Raw genomic sequence first — 21,579 nt, 5'->3', positions numbered from 1 at the left:
ACCCAGCCTTGCATCGACAAAATTTCCAACTAGACATTCATGAAATGTTATTTGGAACTAAAATTATTGGAATACACACTAACCAAGAGAATACCATATTATTTTTTTGTTACTTATTAGCGTAATGCACATTTTACTTAGAATATCACAATTTCTTTTTAATAACAATGGTACACGTTTCCATGAGTTGTTAACCTAATAACCAAAAGAAGAAAATGGGCCAGTCACCTGTAAAGAATAAACTAGCAAGATGCCTGTGCATTGCACGGAACATCAAGATGCATTTTCTTTATAAAACACCTGTTGTGATTGACCCATGCGGGAGTAATTCCATGTGTGAAAATTAATGATATCCCGAGAAAGAGGAGAGATAAGATGAGGAGGAGCAAGGCGTGGTGGTGATTGGTGGTCGGACCGAGCGTAGTCATGGGGATGGACGTCGTCGGCAGCGGCCACCATGCCATATTGTTCCAGAGGCTTTCTTTTTTAATTGCTCGACAATGAGGTTGTGCGAGATAAGGATGAACGAGTGAATGCCTTATTTGGAAATGTGAAGAAAGGTGCAGGTATCTTTTTGCAAAATTGCCATAGTTTGCTTTCTATCCCTCAGATATAGATCGGATGGCCTATATTGCAAGATGACAGGCACACCATCATCAACAACTCAGTTTTTTATAAGAATAGAGATAAATATAAATATAAATAAATAAAAACAAACAATAAAATTTTCCAAGTAAGAATGAATTAGTGACATTGATATTACACTTTAAGAAAAAGTAAAATAAAATTTTAAATAAACATTGACAAAATTTGCACATAGTTTAAACATGAATTGATTTTTTTTAATAACATGCAAGAATATGCATATACTAGTGGAATGCCACTAAAATTAAGTTTCCTAAGAAGTACTCAATTAATGGCATTGGTATTAACCCTGGTTCTAAAGGAAAACAAAATTAAAAATGGAAAAAATTGCACACAGTTTACACATAAATATTGCTTTTTATAATATGCAAAAATAAACATGTAATAGTAAAATTTAGGAAAAAGTGAATTTTCTAAGAAAGAATATATTAGTAGCGTTGATATTACACTTAAAAAAGAATGAAAAAACTAAAACAAAAATAAAAAAAATTAAGTTTTCGAAGAAAAAATGAATTAGTGACATTGGTACCCTTTCAGAATAAAATAAAAATAAGAAATGGCAAAATTTGCGCATAATATCCTTGCATGTTGGATTGATCTTAAAATCAGCTCAGCTTTTCGATAACTGGATTGATTTTACATCTCCTTGCATGCATACACTGTAGTAGGAAATATGATCGCACTTCACCCGTCGATCTTGAGGAAGAAAACCTCGTCTTATTACGCATACGTACATACTAGGTGCACGTAGAAACAGAAAAGAGAACAGACATTTCGATTTGCGAATGCCCCCAGCTGCCGTGCGCGCTGACGCGCAGCCAATTATTCAACGGTCGAGCGATGGACGCGTCTAACTCAGGCGTCGGACCATGTGACGGGCACCTCGCCGACGTTGGTGTCGAGCCCGAGCGCCTTCCACACGGCCTTGGAGGTGTCGACGATGTTGTTCTTGCAGCCCTTCCTGGAGTCGCACTCGTCCACCACCATGGCCTCCGCGCTCCGCCCCGTGCTCGCGCTGGTGATGCGGATCATCTTGAAGCACCGGGCCCCGCCCTGGTACAACCCCGTCGGCAGCGCCACCAGCATGTCATCATCGCTGTGGTACTTGCCGTCGCACTCCGACGGCCCCCCGCCGTCCTCGCCGCGCTCGAACCCGTTGACCGTCATCACCCCCGGCATGCCGTCGACCTTGGACGTCGAAACGTCCGGCGACGAGCGGGCGACGGCGCGGGTCGACGCCTGCAGTAGGACCGCGAGCACGGCCAGGGCTGCGAGCTTGCCGTACGCCATTGCTAAGCCTCCTAAGTATGCTCCTGCTCGCTTAGCTATGCTTGCATGCGCTAGATCGGCTTGCTCGTGGGGTGCTTATGGCGTTGAATTCCGGCGGTTTATATAGACAACAATCGCTGTCTTTCTTGCATTGGTTCTTGCATCGGTCGGTGTGCTCGATATATGGGACTAATTAACGGCTTGTTTTGGGGTCACTTTGTGCTTGTGTAATGACGATGCGTTTGGATTTGATGGTGTCGCTGAGTGTTGGAGCGGTAATCCCAGAGCGAGTGGCAACTGAGCAGGTCGCCCGTGGCGGAGTTGATAGTGATTCTATTGCTACGTGTAAGACAAAATTTACTTCAAAAATGAGCATCAGTAAGTACTAGGATGCAGCTCCGTTAATATAATCAAGTACTCAACTTAAGGAAGTTCGCTTTGAACCAGCAGTGTTGTAATCAATACGTGTCAGAGTTGAATGAGATGTGTATAGGAAACATTTCAAGCTAGCTAGCTACTTTGTTGTGGATTCGCGAAAAAATAGCCCACCAACTTTGTTCAGGTATCTAAAAACTTTGGTTTTAGAATGAGCATATGTAGCAGTATGTGGCTCAACCAGTAGAACTGGCATCGCTGGCTACGCCGGTCTCTTTCTGCTGTTAGCACGTCACATGTGAAAGAAAATTTATAAATTTGTAGGAGTTTGAAACTTATTTAAAAGACATCTCTAGCATATTTTTGTTATTTATTAAAACAATCTTGTTAATTCAAAGGTTGCTGAGTTCTTCTTGGTTATTTGCATTTTCAAATTTTCATTTAAGCCGAGTTGAACTTTGCTGAATGAACTTGGACATAAATATATATCTGGATAGACTTAAATATATGCAAACCAACATATTTAGAGCATTAGGTGCTGTCTCTTGGTTATCTATCAGGAAAATGGATTATATTCCCGCAATTGGCTTTCCTTTGCTACCCGTTTTCATGAATTATTTTGTTATATTTTTTATTTTCTTTTTTGAAATTTCTTTTCAAAATCAATTTATACTTTAGAATGACGATGTGCTACTTGCCCACAAATATGTTTTCAAAGAATATAGTCATCTGTTCATGGTGTTCGAGCAGGTTCTATCCTCTAACTCAGGGGTAAGTTCTCATTTTGAGCAACCAGTTCTTCAAATCAACTATGAGGTTAAACTACGTCTAATTTGATTCTTCCCCAGTGCCAAGTTGTATCAGCCTTGAGCTGTGTTCCTGCTTTTTTGTCCCCTCAACAAGTTCTTCAATCGGCACAGTACTATTTAGATAAAAAAAGAAGAACTACATGATATTTGAATTGATGATTACTATCAAGATATATCTGTGAAGAAAAATAGTGAATGAAAAAGACAACGGGCTTTAATCTTCCCAATGCACCTATTGTAAATAATATTTCAGATATTATATGTTTTCATTATATTCTCTCAGTGTGGTCGTTACCAGTTTCCGGTTGCTAGAAAACTCATGCGGAAAGATCAATGAGAGATAACTATAGTTATGGTTCTTCCCCTTCTAGTTAATAAAGTGTAGCCCGGTATAAGAAATTACATCACCATAAGATCACCACACATACTAAGAAATGAAGAAGAAATGTATTTTTATATATCTTAGTCCATCCTTAACAAAGGAACACGAACTAAAGGTAACTAGAATGAATGTTAACAAATAAAAATTAATCGGATTATTTTAGTTTGTGCAATCTAGATAGTGATATATTATCTGGAGTATAGGAATTTCTGTAGGGATAAATGGCTGGGTAACATAGATTATTTTTTATAGAAATATCTCTGATTTGCATAGAATCAAGTCGGAGCATGAACATGCCACTCATCAAAGACAGAACAATCATATTTGTGTCCTCATCATACCCCATCAGAAATATCCACATGTGATCGCCATGCATTATTTGCGGAAACAACCTTGCCCGATGGAGAAATTTTCTTCAGCAACACCCATCCAACAACACCATCACAGTTGGATTTCCTCTCTCATAATTTGATTGTACGAATTGACACAACAACAAGACCAAGTCAATTACCCTCTATATGTAAGAGATGATAAGAAATCTTGACATGGCACTTAGGTGTGCATGTTGGCTTCTCAATCACATCAAAACTGTCTTTCAAAATCATGCACAAGAACGTCACCTCCAACAAACAACCACTAAAGTACGTTTCCAACCAGGATGTTGGGTCTTAGGGATGAAAGTAATTCCTTGGTCACCATAGAGACCATACACTAGATGTTGATTCATAGACGCAAGCTGAAGCTTCGGTATCTGTGTTGAAAATCAAGACCAGTTTGAACGGGTTCGAGAAGCAATCACCATGCACAGGCCCATCTTCAACATTAGTGCACAACACAATGGCATTCCAACACTTCTTTTTCGCGAATACACAAAGCTTGTGTATCTTTTCATTAATAGATAGAAGGAGAATGAGTACAACCGAGGATACAACACATGACATGAACGCAAGAAGGCATGCACATGGTACCCGGAGCAGAGAGAAGGGGTGCTCAGCCCGAACAGGAAGAAACACACAGCTAAACCCACCGAGCCTAAAACTAGAGTAGCAGACCAAAAGAGCAAACATCGAGCATCTTCAATTCCAACACTAGGGACTCCACGAGCGAGCAAGATAGCGCCTTCAAGAAGAGGAACGACGTCGTGACGCCGTCGCCATCCGTTCCGAAAAGCCGGACCTAGGGTTTCCCCTGATGCTCGCAGAGGGGCTCGGATAAAGGTCGTGACAACGCCTCCAAGAAGGGAAACGACATCCACGGGTGTTGCCGCTACCAGCATCGAGCATGGCTTTCGCCTGGCCTTGAGTCCGAGCAATTCCATATCCACCAGATCAGGCCCCGAAAATGCAAGAGTAAACATGCCTGTCGACATTTCCATTTGTCGCCCTTGAACACCAATGGAATTGTCAAATGATTGTGTTGTTCACCAGTGAGTGAACACCTTGCGAAGAAGCTAAACAGAGGGGGTTTCGATGATGCTTGCGGAAGCGGCAAAGGAATTTGTGGTTGGCGAGGATGTCGCGCCAATGCTGGTAGACAAGGGAGGCGCGAGGAATAGAGGCACCTCAGAATTGAGAGTTGAATTCGGTGGGGCTTGCGGAATCGGAACAAGAGTTGAATTTCGATTCGATTTGTGAATACAAGACCTTTGCTTCAACGAATAGTAAAAGGGGCTGCAATCTCTTTGCCTAGCACGGACCCACATGTCATGGACTCGTATGTACCTCTCCTCGCACCGAACGAGATTCCTTTCTTTTCCTCTCGTCCCTTTCGATCCTCTCCCTCCCTCCCCAAGGAAGGCCGGCGGCGCCATGGCCGAGACGGCGTGGGAGCTCGCCGAGCTATTCGTCCTCCGCCCCGTCCTCGCCATCTCCTTCGCCCTCTCATTCATCCTCCTGAGTACGTACGGCGGCCGCCCCCCTTTTTTCTTCCTCTCGTCTGGCCGGTTTCCTGATTGAGATCCCTCAGGCTGGTACGTGGCGTGGAGGACGGTGCTGGTGCACGTCCCGCTCGTGCAGGAGGTCGCCGGCCTGCGCCCGAAGAAGAAGCCCGCCAAGCCCAAGCCCCCCAACCGCGGTCGCATCGGCAGGTTCTACCAGTCGCAGGCAGAAGCGCAGAGGTGAACGAAGTAACCAAGATTAGATTTCTCGGATGTCCCCCCAAGGGGCCTAACCAAGATTTTTATTCCGCTTCTGTTCCAGTTCAAGAGTATCTGATCTGCTGGGATTTGGATGCACTTGGTCTATCCAACAAAGTGGCTTTGGTTAATCGACAAATATGATGTTACGATTAGCTGCCGCTGGTTGTTTCAGAGCTGCCTGCATTCTAGGGATTATTAGAGCAGCACTTCTAGTCACTCTTAGAGAGCACAACTATTTAACTTGCAGCCATATTGTTTCAAAACTTGTTACCCTTTCTATAAAACTTGCGGGGAACATGGTTGGACAGCAATGAGATTATTGAAGATATTGAGTTTCATGCACCAACCGACCAGTGGAACTAAAAGTCCGAACCGATGGACAAGGTTGGGCAAATCCATGTATATTTCAACACAGGAGAATGTCCATAAAGCCTTATTTGTAGCTAGCTAGCTGCTGAGACAGCCAGTTTGATATCAAATGTTAGTTCGATTACTCTTGTGGACTGTGGTTAAGAGCTGATGCGACTTGGCGAGGAATTGGGCCATGCTGGTCTTCAGAAAATTCAGACAGGAACAGCGTGGCCTGGTGTGTCACGGAGTGTGGCTATTCAGAGTGTTGCACTCTCTTCAGTTATACACCCCAATCACTTCAAACCATACTGTGCTCACCTGCATAGGTTATAATATCTTATATGACATTCTGACAAGATAGCCGAGCTTTTTGTATAAACAATATAGCCTGGTTTCGCTTTTGCTAAGATACGAAGGGGGAAACCCCTGAACCATCTGAGATTTTCTGCTTTTTTCTATTGCATTATGTGCTAATATGAACATGTCTGTTTAATATTGGTTAACAGGGACACTAAATTGGAAGGGACCTCTTAAGGAATAATCTTTGGGACTTTGAAGGAAGCCCTCATCTCATTCCAATTCAGAATGTTGTACATCCAATAAATTGACAGATTTTCTCTTTTAGGAGCAGATGTCCACACACTTATTTAGCTTGCAAACCCCAGATACACAATAATGTATCCACTGTATATTGCCCCTGTGTAAAGATGCACAATAATGTATCCACTGTATATTGCCCCTGTGTAAAAGTTAAGGATGTTGTAATAAGATTGTACATGCATGTACTAGAATAAAGACAGCACATGTCCTCTGCAATAACCAGTGTACCATTTGCTTCACAAAGTTCTCCTTGTTAAGATGTGATATAGCCATTGGCTCATAACGGATGAGCACTTCCAAAGATGAATATTGTTTTTATCTGATGGTTATAATCATTGGCTCAATGCAGAGGTTGATCAATGATTAATTCAACCATGAGAAATCCAACAATCATCATTGTTACAACACATGTCGAGTAATTCATGTCTAACAATGACAACTCACACCAGCTATTCGTACAACATGAGACTGGAGAGTTTGCATTGCATGCTCCAGCTACAAGGCTCACAGCAACTTCATGCAGTCTTTGCCTTTGACAGGGCCTTCTTCCTCTGGGCAAGCATATACGTGAACATGTGCGGCCCACCTGCGGTCACCCAAGTTCAACAACAAAATGTTCCGTGAGGTCCTACTTCACTTATAGTATCGCTTTATTAATAATGTCAAAAAGGATGACAATCACTACAAATGCGAAGGGTAAAGGCGAGGTAAGAGGGTTTATGTACCTGGAACATAGACACCGATGGCGATAGCACATGTGTAAAAGTAGTCAAAGGAGAAATTCCATTTGTTAGGCATCTTAACAAGGTATTTCTCGGATACCTGGTCACCCAAAAGATAAAAGTAGTTAGACAAGATTGTTATCAAATGAATAACATGGAGTTTGCTAATCCTCTTTGGTTATTCTAGTTACCTTAATGTAAGGAAGAGCAATGTAGATCAGACCGACCTCGCTAAGGATACCGGTAGGATACAATATCAGAAATGTGCTATACCTGCATACAAGCAATGCCACGACAAATGAATGAAGTTCACTTTCAAGATAATGTTTTTGAAAAGGTAGTAAATTTCCTCTAAATTTGATGAGATGATGCCCTGCTTGGAACGGAAATAGTACTAACCTGAGCCATAAAAGCCAGGAAGGTGCAAACCCAAGCGTCTCCTTCAGGCCAAAGAAGGAATATCTGATGATCTACATGAAACCAACAAATTCCGCGTTATGGTACATACTCAAATATAGATAGAGACCATCCAAAATTTCTGATTTTAACCTCAGCAAAGGAAATTTGTAAGAAGTACCTCCGTGATGGACCAGCTTATGACCAAAGAAGTTACAAGAATATGAGATTGTGTCTGCAAGATAGATGTACAAAGTGATGAACCAACATTGTCAAACAAAATTTTACTTTTATCCATCCAATATGAAAAGATACAACTCGCCAGTGCTCAAGGACGATACCTCAGGAAAGCTCCACAAGATGCCCCATGTAAGAAACAACCTTGATCCTATTTGTGGAAGGGTTGCAGTGACAGGAGACCTTACCAACCCTAAAATTCAGATTATGCAATAGTTACTAAAACTGAATAGATACCAAAAGAGTGACGAAGAGCAATCTTGTTTTGAAAATCTGATACTTGACGATTTTTGAAGAAAGGTAAGAATAACTTCATACCTACAAGCCCATGAAGAATCTGCGCCCACCAGCAGCACGAGCGCCAGTGCCAGGCAAACACAAGATTGTCAGTAACTCTCAAACTTGGATGTGCAAAGAAATAAAGTAGATTGCTACTGTATATATATAAGTCCAGAAAGAACTAGGACACCACATTAAATTCAGAACAAAGTTGTAATAAGCACGGAAATAACAATGGAGTTGAATCATCATCATGGTGTTTCGATAAGTCTCTCTTAGCGGTACTCGGCTCGGTTCACAGAGTAATCTGGTCGATTTGGGGCACCACATTTTTTTACTGTTTGGTCAACTCCACATTTTGTCTCTGCCTTAACTCAGTTCAGAGCAGTAATCCATCCTACTTGATCTATATGAGAAACCGCACCTTAAGAGGGTAAAAGTTACTGCATATTTTGACTAACATTCATGCTCTTTTACCAAGTCAAATTTTGAAGCTAGGAGTCAACTCAAAGAGGGGGGAGAGAGAGGGGGGAAGAAGAGAAGAGAAGAGAGAAGCGGACCTCCATGACGGCGGCGGTCTGCGCGAGTTGCAGCGGGCGCTCGACGGCGGCGTAGACGCCCTCATGGCCGCCGCCCAGCAGCGCCGTCACCGCGTAGTAGAGCACCTGCGCCCTGCCAACCAAACCAAAGAGATCCGAACTGGTCAGACCCAAAGCAAGCAACGAGAGATCCATCCATCCATCCATCCATCAAATCCAATGAAAGAAGGCGCACCATCCGACGAAGACGACCCAGTTGTAGACGGCGAGGTAGAGCCGCCGCACCGCCGACCCGACGCCGGCCATTTATTTGTTCTCTAGGCCGCAGACGCCGCAGGGCTGGGATGCGGCTGCAGCGAGGCGGATCAAATAATGGCCGCCGATGTGTCCCGCTGCAACACGGAGGCGGAAGGAAGAAATAGCACGCGGATCGGGAGTTGGATTAGGAGGCGGCTGGCCAACAAACTCTGCCGGGATCGACACGCGATCGGTTTGAATCCGGACGGAATCTGGCGAGATCGGATCGTTCGGACACGACGAGCGAGTGAGCGAGTGGCGGCCAGCAGCTCGTGGCAGTTAGTTATTGCCGCTGCAGCTGCTCCCATCTACCCAACCGCCCGCCCGCCCGAATCCAGCTTGCCCAATCCCCACCACACGCGCCATTTCCTCATCGGGCACGCAATTCAAACGCCGATGCAAAATCCGGGCAGACGATTCTGCCGCCCGCGCCGTTCTCAGTAGCTTTCGAGCACATCAAACAGCTCAACCGGAAAATAATAAACACGCCGAAAGCGCGACGGATCAAGAAACCTCACGCAAAAATTGCTTCCGTGTTTTCAGCCGCACGCTGTAATGGTGGATGGATCTTACAGCATCTGTCGATCGCAACAAAACTGTGAGTTACAAGGGGGGTACAACGGGGAGGATCGGTGCCTTGGGCTAGCTACAGTGCGGCGGCGATGATCCCCAGCTCGGCGCAGAGCGGCTCGACCTCCTCCTCCCCCAGCAATGAGAGGGCCGCGAGCCCGTAGTATGAGTGGTAGATGTCTGGCAGCTCGTCGTCCGGGAATTTCGAGAAACCTCCGTACTGTTGTCCAAGCAAAAAATCGAGGAAAAAAAACGAGTCAGTAAAGGACCATACATATAGACCTGTTTGAAAACTTGATTTAAGGTTTTATATTTGGTTGAAATCTTGGAAAAAAAAGTTGCCAATGGAGGCTCTAGTTTGGGATAATTACGCATGTCTGGCAGGTGAGCAGAAACCCCCGCAGCGCGCCGTGGTCGATCAAGTGGTAGGCGCCAATCATCTTCAAGACGCCTCCAATCCTGAATGAATGAAGACGAGTCAAATGGGCAGCAAACAAATTTTTATCGAGGTGTTGCTGCTACCGCCTGCTTCTCAGCCAAATAGCAGTATACACAGGAATGTTAATGTGCTAACCAGAAAGCGTAGCACGTATCACTTGGCTTGTTTCTTCTGCCCTGAAATCCCCCGTCTGCCGCTTGCCTCTACACAATGGTACTGCATTGCGTCAGTAATGTTCACCGGTAAGCTAATAAAGAGATTTTTGCTGATAATTCAGATTTACTTCTCATGTAGACTATTGTGCATTTTTACGTCATGTAAAACGGCAGATTTTAATGGATAACTGCAGAGACACATTTAAGCAGAATTTGACCTGAAGGCACCACTCCAGGAGCAATTGTACGTCAATCGCCGCAGACTCTCGTAAGTTCGATGCCAAATCAACTTGAATGAAACCCATTAGATATAGGGCCGCAACAGCACAGAAAGTTCCCCCACCTGGCTCACTAACACAAAGTCATACAATGAGAATCCATAACCAAATTTTGCAAAACAAAGACTTAACTTAGTTGCCACACAATTGAAACTCTAAAGAATAACCTCCATAAAGTAACCAGGTAAAGAAATGCGCTGCCTACCATGAGATTCTAAACCGGGAACCATGCCAAAGCCACCGTCATATGACTGCACGCAGTAGAAACAGAATCAGGAAAGGCAAATAGCATGGTGCAGAACACTCTTACATCACTGAAAAATGAAAACTACGGTGCATTAGGAATTTTCGCAAGCCAACCTGACAGTTAAGAATGTATTCCTTGGCCTTTTCCTTGTCCATTCCTGACCAATCTTTTAGCATTGAGCAGATCGCAGCTGAGAACAGAGCTCAAATGCATAACATTACATCCAACAAAAAAAATCTATTATTAGCATATACAAAGAACAGTGCTCCTCACCTGCGCAGTATACAAAGCGTAGGTCTGTTTCTGCACCAATATGAGTAGGCATGAAGCTATAAAAAGATGCATGTTAAGTTAGCTAATGTCAGATGCACAAAATCAAAGCCTTCTGAGTTGACCAATAAAACAGGAAAGAAAGCAAAATGAGCAGAGAAGCACTAGACTACTTGCAAACATTTCGGAGTATCATCAGTACAACGCCTGAACATTCTAGTACAAATACACACCAGAAAAGTGGTGTTCACCGGTGTAAAGTTTGTTGCAATGAGAGTACATAGTTTAAGTTCATGCAGATGAAATTACACATGGTAAATGAAAAGGCTTACAACTAATGCATATGTTCCTGAAACAAAACTATAATGAAGGATGTGGATTGTGAATCAACCATGGGGTGCTATGAAAATCGTAAAACAGCATGTGAGGTATGTGACAAGGTGAAACTATTCCGGTGATTATTTCCTAGAAAACATTCTAGTGATAATGTTAATGCAGGTCATAGATGGAAATACCTAGATACTTCCCAGGTAAATTTTGAAGCCTAACAGTCTAAGTACCATGGAGACCAAAGCTAAACACATACCTTCCGTCTGGTTGCTGCAGTTTTTTCATCGACAGTAGAAGAACATTGCTATCAAGGTTTAGTACATCATAACCTACAATCTTCAATGTAGCAAGAGCAGAATAAGTGCTTGCTAGATGACTACCATTGTGGCAAGGGTCCTGAAACAGAGCACAGGTCAGTATATGGAACTGTCACAACAAATAAATAAAATGGCAAAAAATGTGGACTTATATGACGAGAAAAGGTTGAGTCAAGCATTAATCACCCATACCTTCACCAAATTTGAGGGAAACTTGGTTGTTCTAGAGCCACAGAATCCATAAAATTGCCCTGCAAATGAGTGAATTGTTATGTAATAAACACATTGCATCTAGAAATACGAATTATATACATCAGAAGAGTCTGCTTACCATTATCTAAGTCGTCGTTTTCCTCAGGGTGTACTTGAAACGACAAAATCCATTTGGCAATTTGATCCTTGTTAACCTAAAAAAAAAGATAGGTACACAAATTATTACTACATTACTTCTTCCTGAACAGTCAAGGTGCATAGGTAAACTGAAATTTCCCCAATAAACAATTAAACTAGCAACCTAACATGGTTGATCATTCTAAAAGAACTTCAAGTCACAAAAGTGATTGCTGGCAGATAGCTTTTACTTATTTTATGCAAATGCTATTCATTTAAAGGCTCGGAAGATGTAGAACTTCTTTGATGTTTCTATATCTGGTTTATGCAATTCACCAGAGGGAAAGTATGCTGATTGATAAACCTGAAAGGTTATTATCATGTGTTCACGCAAGCAATCGACATTGAGAAGGATACCCTTAATTGCTAACCAACTAGACAGCTCCCAACTGCACGAAGAATTCAGCCAAAATCTTATAGGGCTTAGACCAAATAACCAAAACTGAGGGCACCAGTACCACTTTGTTGCTACAAACCAGCATCAACATCATCTGGGTCCCTTTGCTCTTATCACCAGACACCAAACCTTGTTGAGCTTAGTTATGACATCTAGTTGTCAGGCAGGTCTGCATCCAATAACCTCGCTAACCTCTAACTACTTGGGAGTTAAAGTCTTAGTGGACTGGGTAGTGGACTCAAATGCTTAAGCCTTGCAGCTAGCAGTTGCTGTTACAAGCGTTTGATAACGTTGATCTGCGAACTGCATTACGTGTCCCCATATTTGTGATTAGTTGCATTTATTGCTTATGAATACTACTCGCACCTGCCCCTAGAAAAACATCGAATCATTTTTTTTTCATACTTCTAATTGTGCACAAGCATCCGTTGCTCTGAACCAGACCAGACCTACTGTCTGATGGCGAATTGCCTTGATAAGTCATACTGTTCGATGGTGGATTCGTATGTTGATTGAATACGTGGAGTAACTTATTTTTTATCCTGAGTAATACTTGAACCTGTACATATTTTGCAATTCGATTCGAAAATAAAAACAGGGCAGCTTAAGTTCAGTCGCCGCAACCAAATTTTTCAAAAATTTGCCACCCTTTTCTTCTACACCGTAGCGCAGAAATCTACCGATGTGTGTGCGCATGCTTCAAAAATATTTGAATAAACTGAGCACAAGCATACAATGGCCTAGTGTAATCAGTACCTCACGCGAGATCCAAAGCTATGAACAGAGGACAGCCGCATCTAGACCATGACAGAATACAGATCACTCGGAAACTCCCTAGAATTCCGCGCAATTCGTTCAACCGTGGGCAGAGTACATGCCTAGAGGGCGGGCAGCGGGATAGATCTCGGCTGAGCTTACCCGGTCGAGCTCCCGGAGGAGGGAGAGGCCGGCGACGGCGAAGTAGGCGAGGGTGAGGTGGTTGACCTCCTGCGTGGCGTAGCCGTCGGGGAGCTCGGACGACATGAGCTCCAGGAACGCTGCGTGGCGCGCGCGCGCGAACCCGGCCGGCCCCTCCTCCTGGTCCCCCATCTCCGGCGGTCGTCGGCCGTGGAAAGTGAAGGCCCTCTCCTCGTCGCCGCCGATTGGTCTGGCCGGTGCGGGAGCACGAATCCTGGCGCGCTTGGGACTTTGCGAGGGGGCTGAGATGAGATGGCGGTCCCACTTGTGTCCGGTTTCCGACCGTGCCGTACTACACTTCTGTTTTTGTTTTTCGGGCGGGTATCGTATTCCCTGCTATCTCTTCTCCGTGACGAACACGATGCCGTAGAAGGTTTGCAACAAAGGTTTTTTTTTACGCCGATATCCACCACAGTGTGACATAATAGACATTCGCACACACATCATGTGTGGCATGAGCAGGGGCAGCCGATACGGAATGTGTGTGGGCGAATAGTAGAATTGTCCACACGCATGGGCGTGGCTACTACGTGCCACACGCCCAACAAGTACTACGCATCCCCACCCTGCGCGTGTGGCACGAAGCAAATATGCCCACACGTCGTGGCGCAGCTATATTAGATACCCACGAGATGACGATTTAGTTGCCATCTAGAATGGCAGATGTAGTTATCCGGGATGATAAATATGATTGTAAAAGTATGACAACTCTTTCTGTTTTGGTTAACTATAGTTGTCATGTCTAATTTATGGTAGTTGCTGCGCGTACTCAAACCGTGTGTGATTAACTAGTTGCCACATATGGTCAAACAATAGTTGCCATGTGTGTTTATCTAGTTGCCACGTGTGGTTAATCATAATTGCCATGTATGTTTATCTGATTGCCACATACGCGCAACTGCAGTTGCCGTCTAGCAAACGAATCATAGTTGCCATGCGTGTTTGCCTAGTTGTCATGTACGTGCAACTACAGTTGCCATCCAACAACGTACGACTGTCGTGTGGGTGAAAAGCAGTTCGTCCACATGCGTGTGGACTAGGTGGTGGCTGTGTGGGCAGAAACTAGTTCGTCCATACAGCGCAGCTGGCAACTGTGTGTTGTGGGGCGTGTGGGCGACCTCTCCAACGCCTACACACCGGCCTTGTCCTACGTAGCACGAGAAAACTGTCTCGATGTGTCAAGATTCGTGCAAACTTAACTAGACGGTGATCCAAACGTGTGGACGAGTTGCAATGTTGCTACACGTGTGGGCATTAGTGTTTTCGATTTTTTTTTTGCTTGTGAAACAATTGTATTACTCAACTCACCAGTCCTTACAATCATCATCGACTACCTGTAGAGAACCAACAAAGTATTAACAAAATGGAAAAAAAATAAATTGTTCTCGGGTCTGTTTAGGACACATCTAGATGTGACATAGTTATGTTATATCTAACGTGATGTCTTGTGGTTTGGTTTTTTTGTCCTGCTTTTTTTTTCTTTATTGCTATGTTACTTGTGGAAAATTAGATGTAACATCCTTAGAAAACATCTAAATGTGAATTAAACAAACTGTTTTCTAAAATAGTTTAAACATTGTACTAAAAGTAAAAATAATTTATCATAGTATTATGGTATCTATCGTTTTCCCTTTCTCCTCCCGAGAGTAGCATTGCTTGCTTAGAGCATCTATCACAAGAAGTACCAAATTCCGGTTCCCAAATGCCTGCACGTCAGGACAGTGCCGGGTCGCGTCCTTTTTGAACCCCTATATGTCTCTGCATCCAATCACACTTCTCAAAATTCGACTCAAAATGACCGGACATCTTTTAGACATTTTATCAAACAGTTGACATGTGCACCACGGACGCACGGACACGCGGCTGCGTCCAGCCAGCCAGCACGCGGCGGCACGGCCTGGCTAGCCAGCCCGCTGGTACACGGCTACGTCCAGCCAACCAGCCAGCGCGTGGTTGCGGCCGACAAGCCCGCCAGCACGCGGCGACGTAGAGCGCGCAGTCGAGCTCCCAGAGCGGGGTCTCCAGGGCTCATCGAAGCGAAAATAGGTAAGCTCCGACTCGAATGGGGGGCGGAGAGCTCCCGCTCCGGCCCTGATGAAGCTATGTATTTAGGGTAGGGTTATGAATTTGTTTAAGATACCCTCTCTAAGGACATTCCTAAAAGAACCAGAAGTAGTTGAAGAAAATCATCATCCACTCGACCATGAAGCCATGTTCCACTCAACAGTCTTGAAGACACTCGACCGTACGGACAACCACTCGACTACCAGAAGATCTAGAGCCACTCCACTCTGCAACGGTCAGGATTCCAGACATAGTCTTAATGGTCATTATGTATTTTTATTACAGGCGTTACCTGTAATCTCTTCATTTTATGTACCTTAAACCCTTTATAACTGAGGGCGGGAGGGGTCTGGCGAACTCTATATAAGCCACCCCCTCCTCAGGGACAAGGGTTCGCACTTTCTGTAACACACGCATATAATCCAGTCGACCGCCTCTGGGCTCCGAGACATAGGGCTGTTACTTCCTCCGAGAAGGGCCTGAACTCGTAAAACTCCCGAGTACAACTCCTCCATAGCTAAGATCTTGCCTCTACATTCCTACCCCCCATTCTACTGTCAGACTTAGAACCACGACAGTTGGCGCCCACCGTGGGGCAGGTGTCTTAGCAACTTTTTGAAGAAGTTGCAATTTTTCCGATCCCCTTCATCATGGTTTCGGGCGGAGGTTTGGCTGAGGGCCGCGAGATCCGTCTCGGCGCGCTCGTGTTTGTCGCCGACGACTCCGCTTGGCTTCAGGAGGCTCCACTCGACGTCGACGCACTCCCCGTCCGCGGGGCAACGCACTTTCGCGCGTGCGTCCACGGCGTCCTCCTGCGGCAGCTGTCGACCCAGTATCGGTTGGCTCCTGTAGCTTCCCCCCTCCATGCGGCCCGCCGGAGCAAACGTTTCGGTCGATCGAGGCTTCAGCGGTGGGTGAAGCATGCGGTGGCTCGCCAGTCGGCCACCCCCCAAGTCGCGGCAATCGAGCCCGACGAAACCCTCTACGGCATGTTCGATCTGTCGATTGGCTCCGTAGAGACTGCATCCGAGTGCGACAGCAGTGACCCTGCGGCGGAAGTTTTGATGGTCAATGGACCACTCAGTCCTTCTGGCTTCACCCGTGAAGACAGAGGCGATGGGGGCGGTGATCCGTCGCGTGTTCATGAAGAGTACCGCCCCGAACCCCTCTCTTCGCAGCGGAGAGAAGAACTTTGCCGCCGGAACATGGATGCACTTCACACTCCTATCGTTGGAGAAACCCCTGAGGCCCAGGCCTTGGAGGAGGCGCGCCTGGCCAACTTGGCTGAGCGCACTCGACTGGAGAACCTCCAGCGCGCACTCGACGAGCGTGCTCGGCAGCGTGCTCCCGAATCCAGTCGACATCAACTTTTTCCGCCTCCGACTCAGGTATACCGAACTCCAATACAGAACCTCGCAGCTGCGGCCCGAATAGCGGAGTCAATTCAACCTTCCCAGTCAGAAGCTGGTCGGGGTTTGGTGCAGATCCGGGCCTTGCTCCGAGCCGCGGGTGAGAAGAACACAGTAGTATCTCAGTTGCGGAATAGGATTCACAGCTGATCCGTGGTTGCAGACACAGTCCAGTCGGCTCACAGCCCAAGATTGCCCCCGAGGCGTGAGGGACGTGGAGATCGATGAGATCAGTACAGAAGCCATGAGCAGTATGATCACCGACTCGATCACGACGATCGTCGTCGAGTGCCCACGCCACCCCCAAGGAGTTGATCGTACGTGCCTTGGCAACAGGATGACAGACGCCCTCACAGTGGTGGGCGAAGGATTCCAGTCGACCCCAGGGAACCGGGCTTGGACGCGAGATCTATTCTCGTTCAGGGTCTGATCGACAGAAACAGAGCTCACAGGGAAGGTCCCGACGGAGATTTTCCAACCAGCAGCAGAGCGCGCAGGTCCAGAGTGCTTCAGCAGAGCCATCAGGGCTGCGGTGATTCCTCCCAACTTCAGGTTGGTGACTGGAGTCAGTAAGTTCACTGGTGAGTCCAAGCCTGATACTTGGCTTGAAGATTACCGAGTGGCTGTTCAGATCGGTGGTGGCAAAGATGAGGTGGCCATGAAACACCTTCCTTTGATGTTGGAGGGCTCAGTCAGAGCGTGGCTGAATCAGTTAGCACCTGATAGCATTTATACTTGAGAAGATCTTGCCCGAGTATTTGTCAGAACATTTGAAGGTACTTGCAAATGGCCGGCAGGGCTGACAGAATTGCAATGTTGCATTCAGAAACCGAATGAAATTTTGAGAGATTATATCCAGAGATGGATCACATTGCACCACACAGTGGAGAATGTGTCAGATCATCAGGCAATTTGTGCCTTTAAAGAAGGCGTCAAATATCGGGAGTTGAATATGAAATTTGGTCGGACAGGAGATATGACTCTGACTCGGATGATGGAAATTGCCACCAAGTATGCCAACGGTGAAGAAGAAGACCGACTCCGGAGTGGCAAGCACAAAACAGTCGCCCATGAAACCGGAGGAGGAAACTCCAGTCGGAAGCAGAAGCGCAAAGCCGAGCCAGCCGCTCCTGGTGAAGCCTTAGTCGTGACTCAAGAAAAGTTCAAGGGGAAGCCCAAAGGGCCGTGGAACCCCAAGAAAGTAAAAAAATCAAGATGGAAATGATGTGCTGGATTTACCATGCCACATTCACACCAAAAAAGATGAAGAGGGTAATTTCATTTACCCGAAGCATACCACTCGACAACGTCGACTCCTAATCCAGCAATTCCGAGAGAAACAGCCCAAGGAAAAGGAGAAAGAAGCAGACAAGGTTGAGGACGAGGAGGAGGATGATGATGGTTATCCCCACGTGAATTCCACTCTGATGATTTTCGCTGACGTTGAGAGTAAAATTCGATTGAAAGTCATCAACAGAGAAGTGAACATGGTCGCTCCGGTGACACCCAGTTATTTGAAGTGGTCCCAGACTGCCATTACATTCGACCAATCCGATCACCCAGCGCACATAGCCACCCCTGAGAGGCAAGCGATGGTGGTCGACCCAATAGTCGAAGGCACCCGACTGACTAAGGTTCTGATGGATGGTGGCAGTGGCCTAAATATACTGTATGCAGAAACGTTGAAAGGAATGGGCATTCCGATGTCCAGACTCAGTGAAAGCATATGAGTTTCCATGGGTCATTCCCAGCAAGAAGGCTGCATCACTCGGCCAGATTGCTCTCGACGTGGTTTTCGGTGATTCCAAGAATTACCGCAAAGAAAAGCTGACATTTGAAGTTGTGGATTTCCAGAGTGCCTATCATGCTATTCTGGGCAGGCCAGCTTATGCACATTTCATGGCTCGACCATGTTATGTGTACCTCAAATTGAAGATGCATGGTCCCAAAGGGGTGATCACTATCAGTGGTAGTCGGAAGAAGGCGGAAGAGTGCTTCCAGAAGGGCTCAAAGATCGCCGATGCACAAATGGCCGTAGTAGAATTGCAGGAATATCAAAAAAATGCAGATCCGAGTGATTTGTTGCGAGCCAAGAAGCCTGCCATAGATTCAGCATTCCAGTCGTCTGGCGAAACAAAGTCGATTCACATTCACCCGATGGATCCCAATGCTGCTCCGACTCACATTTCAACAACACTCGACTCCAAATAGGAAGAAGCGCTCATTCAGTTCCTCCGTGAGAACTGGGACATCTTTGCATGGAAACCTTCGGACATGCCAGGTGTTCCCAGGGACTGGCTGAGCATCGTTTGCGAGTCGACCCAAAAGTGAAACTAGTCAAAGAACATCTTCGACGGTCCGCCGTACAGAAGAGGAAGGCAATCGGTGAAGAGGTGGCTCAGCTTTTGGCAGCTGAGTTTATCCGTGAGATTTACCACTCCGAGTGGTTAGCTAATGATGTCATGGTCCCAAAGAAGGACGACTCACTTCGCATGTGCATCGACTTCAAACATATCAATCGGGCCTGCCCGAAAGATCACTTTCCTCTCCCTCGCATCAACCAAATAGTTGACTCGACTGCGGGGTGCGAGCGTTTGTCCTTTTTGGACGCCTATTCCGGGTACCACCAGATTCGTCTGTACGGACCCGACGAGATAAAAACAGCTTTCATCACCCCATTCGGGTGCTTCTGTTATGTCACTATGCCATTCGGTTTGAAGAACGCTGGAGCCACATTCATGCGGATGATTCAGAAGTGCCTGCTCACTCAGATCAGTCGGAATGTGGAAGCATACATGGATGACATTGTGGTCAAGTCACGTAAAGGTTCCGACCTACTGGCTGACCTTGCTGAAACCTTTGCCAACCTCAGAAGGTATGATATCAAGCTTAATCCATCAAAGTGCACGTTTGGAGTTCCAGGCGGAAAATTACTCGGTTTTCTCGTTTCCGAACGAGGGATCGACGCTAACCCAGAGAAAGTGGGTGCCATACTCCGGATGAAACGCCCTGTGCATGTGCATGATGTCTAGAAGCTTACTGGTTGTTTGGCCGCCCTAAGTCGATTCATTTCTCGCCTCCGTGAAAAGGCACTGCCTCTTTACCGACTGATGAAGAAATCAGATAAGTTCGAGTGGACTCCTGAAGCTGATGCAGCATTTGCAGAGCTAAAAGCCCTGCTTTCCACCTAGCCGGTGCTTGCTGTCCCAATCAGCAAAGAGCCTTTACTTCTTTATATAGCAGCCACTGGACAAGTCGTCAGTACAGTACTTACGGTCGAGCGGGAAGAAGAGGGAAAAGCCTATAAAGTCCAGCGCCCGGTTTATTATGTTTCTGAAGTTCTGACTCCATAAAAGCAGAGATATCCACACTATCAGAAGCTTGTTTATGGGATTTACATGACCACAAAGAAGGTTGCACACTATTTCTCTGATCACTCTGTTACAGTCGTCAGCGACGCTCCATTGTCGGAGATTCTGCACAACATAGATGCAACTGGTCGAGTGGCAAAATGGGCGATTGAACTCCTTCCTTTAGATATCAAGTTTGAGGCAAAGAAAGCTATCAAGTCCCAAGCAGTGGCAGATTTCCTCGCCGAATGGATCGAACAACAACTGCCGACTCAAGTTCACTCGGAGCACTGTACCATGTTCTTTGATGGATCCAAGATGCTGAATGGTTCTGGTATCCCCCTGAGGGAACAAGCTCAGATACGTCCTCCAGATTCACTTTGATTCCTCCAATAACGAAGCAGAATATGAAGCACTCCTATATGGGTTACGTATGGCCATTTCACTCGGCGTCCGTCGCCTCATGGTTTAGGCGACTCAGATTTGGTGGTCAATCAAGTGATGAAAGAATGGGACGTTAGAAGCCTAGCTATGACTGGTTACTGCAATGCGGTGAGGAAATTGGAAAAGAAGTTTGAGGGGTTAGAGCTCCATCACATACCCCGTCTGAAAAATCAAGCAGCCGATGATTTGGCAAAGATAGGTTCCAAGAGAGAAGTCATTCCCGGCAATGTGTTTTTGAAACATATTCACACACCGACAGTTCAGGAAGATCCTTTCACGGAAGAGCCCCCGCAGCCTAAGAGCGCCACAGATCCGACTGAAGTCGAGATCCAGCCGTGGTTGATCTAATCATGGAGGTCCTGGTCATTACTCCCGACTGGACAGTGCCATACATTGCGTACATCCTTAGGAAGGAACTCCCAGAGGACGAAGAAGAGGCTCGACAGATCGTCCGTCGATCCAAAGCCTTTACTGTGATAAGAGGACAACTGTTCAGGGAAAGCGTGACTGGAGCCAGTTAGAAATGCATAACGCCAGAAGAAGGTCGAATGATCCTCAACGACATCCACTCGGGGACCTATGGTCACCATGCGTCCTCTCGGGCCATCGTGGCTAAAGCATACCGAGTCGGATTTTATTGGCCACGAGCAAATGAAATGGCGAAAGATATAGTCGACAAATGTGAAGGCTGCCAGTTTTACTCTGACATGTCTCACAAGCCAGCGTCAGCCCTGAAGACCATTCCCCTCGTCTGGCCCTTTGCTGTTTGGGGATTAGATATGGTTGGACCACTGAGAACTGGTAGGAGCGGCTTCACTCACGTGCTCGTAGCAGTCGACAAGTTTACCAAATGGATTGAAGCTAAACCTATCAAGAATCTTGAAGCCAGCACCGCTGTCAGTTTTATCAGGGAATTGACATTCA

General features: G+C 45.9%; 3 protein-coding genes and 1 pseudogene across 5 annotated transcripts; 1 reads left to right on the top strand and 3 right to left on the bottom strand.

Moving 5' to 3' along the window:
• Positions 1-1,500: 1,500 nt before the first annotated feature.
• Positions 1,501-1,935, bottom strand: LOC147978371 (putative ripening-related protein 6 pseudogene; annotated as a pseudogene).
• Positions 1,936-5,165: 3,230 nt separating this feature from the next.
• Positions 5,166-6,811, top strand: LOC125530534 (uncharacterized). 2 transcript variants are annotated; one of them, XM_048694917.2, is made up of 3 exons: positions 5,166-5,376; positions 5,446-5,596; positions 6,475-6,811. In XM_048694917.2, the coding sequence occupies exons 1-3, from the start codon at positions 5,181-5,183 to the stop codon at positions 6,500-6,502; spliced, it is 375 nt and encodes a 124-aa protein (XP_048550874.1). In that variant the 5' UTR covers positions 5,166-5,180; the 3' UTR covers positions 6,503-6,811. The 2 variants fall into 2 exon arrangements, with proteins under 2 accessions (XP_048550874.1, XP_087402374.1); XM_087546248.1 differs by lacking the exon at positions 6,475-6,811 and adding an exon at positions 5,679-5,959.
• On the bottom strand, positions 6,794-9,373 carry LOC125530533 (very-long-chain (3R)-3-hydroxyacyl-CoA dehydratase PASTICCINO 2A). Its single transcript, XM_048694916.2, has 9 exons — positions 8,977-9,373; positions 8,763-8,874; positions 8,242-8,260; positions 8,028-8,116; positions 7,868-7,921; positions 7,690-7,760; positions 7,482-7,563; positions 7,294-7,390; positions 6,794-7,154 (listed from the first exon to the last, which is right to left on the bottom strand). The coding sequence occupies exons 1-9, from the start codon at positions 9,045-9,047 to the stop codon at positions 7,084-7,086; spliced, it is 666 nt and encodes a 221-aa protein (XP_048550873.1). The 5' UTR covers positions 9,048-9,373; the 3' UTR covers positions 6,794-7,083.
• Positions 9,374-9,540: 167 nt separating this feature from the next.
• Positions 9,541-13,677, bottom strand: PGGT-I (Prenyltransferase family protein). Of its 2 annotated transcripts, none has more exons than XM_087546247.1 (11): positions 13,350-13,677; positions 11,976-12,051; positions 11,837-11,895; positions 11,584-11,723; positions 11,001-11,056; positions 10,841-10,893; positions 10,686-10,731; positions 10,421-10,545; positions 10,183-10,250; positions 9,980-10,067; positions 9,541-9,828 (listed from the first exon to the last, which is right to left on the bottom strand). In XM_087546247.1, exons 1-11 carry the CDS (start codon positions 13,518-13,520, stop codon positions 9,685-9,687), a joined length of 1,026 nt encoding a protein of 341 aa, XP_087402373.1. In that variant the 5' UTR covers positions 13,521-13,677; the 3' UTR covers positions 9,541-9,684. The 2 variants fall into 2 exon arrangements, with proteins under 2 accessions (XP_087402373.1, XP_048550875.2); XM_048694918.2 differs by having other exon boundaries at positions 10,841-10,917; positions 13,350-13,676.
• Positions 13,678-21,579: the final 7,902 nt, after the last annotated feature.

This window comes from Triticum urartu, chromosome 3A, assembly GCF_056163025.1.
Source record: "Triticum urartu cultivar PI428250 chromosome 3A, HENAU_Tu73, whole genome shotgun sequence".
Taxonomy (NCBI): domain Eukaryota; kingdom Viridiplantae; phylum Streptophyta; class Magnoliopsida; order Poales; family Poaceae; genus Triticum; species Triticum urartu.
The sequence above is the reverse complement of the archived record's forward strand: the minus strand, read 5'-3'. Positions and strand labels throughout refer to the sequence as shown.

Coding starts and splice junctions, on each gene's coding strand:
- LOC125530534 (XM_087546248.1), top strand. CDS start 5,181: ATGTCATGGACTCGTATGTACCTCTCCTCGCACCGAACGAGATTCCTT. Junction 5,377..5,445: donor CCTCTCATTCATCCTCCTGA/GTACGTACGGCG, acceptor GAGATCCCTCAG/GCTGGTACGTGGCGTGGAGG. Junction 5,597..5,678: donor TCGCAGGCAGAAGCGCAGAG/GTGAACGAAGTA, acceptor CTTCTGTTCCAG/TTCAAGAGTATCTGATCTGC.
- LOC125530533 (XM_048694916.2), bottom strand. CDS start 9,047: ATGGCCGGCGTCGGGTCGGCGGTGCGGCGGCTCTACCTCGCCGTCTAC. Junction 8,875..8,976: donor TGGGTCGTCTTCGTCGGATG/GTGCGCCTTCTT, acceptor TTTGGTTGGCAG/GGCGCAGGTGCTCTACTACG. Junction 7,391..7,481: donor TTGCTCTTCCTTACATTAAG/GTAACTAGAATA, acceptor TTGGGTGACCAG/GTATCCGAGAAATACCTTGT.
- PGGT-I (XM_048694918.2), bottom strand. CDS start 13,520: ATGGGGGACCAGGAGGAGGGGCCGGCCGGGTTCGCGCGCGCGCGCCAC. Junction 11,724..11,836: donor TTCCCTCAAATTTGGTGAAG/GTATGGGTGATT, acceptor GCTCTGTTTCAG/GACCCTTGCCACAATGGTAG. Junction 10,251..10,420: donor TCCTGGAGTGGTGCCTTCAG/GTCAAATTCTGC, acceptor ACCATTGTGTAG/AGGCAAGCGGCAGACGGGGG.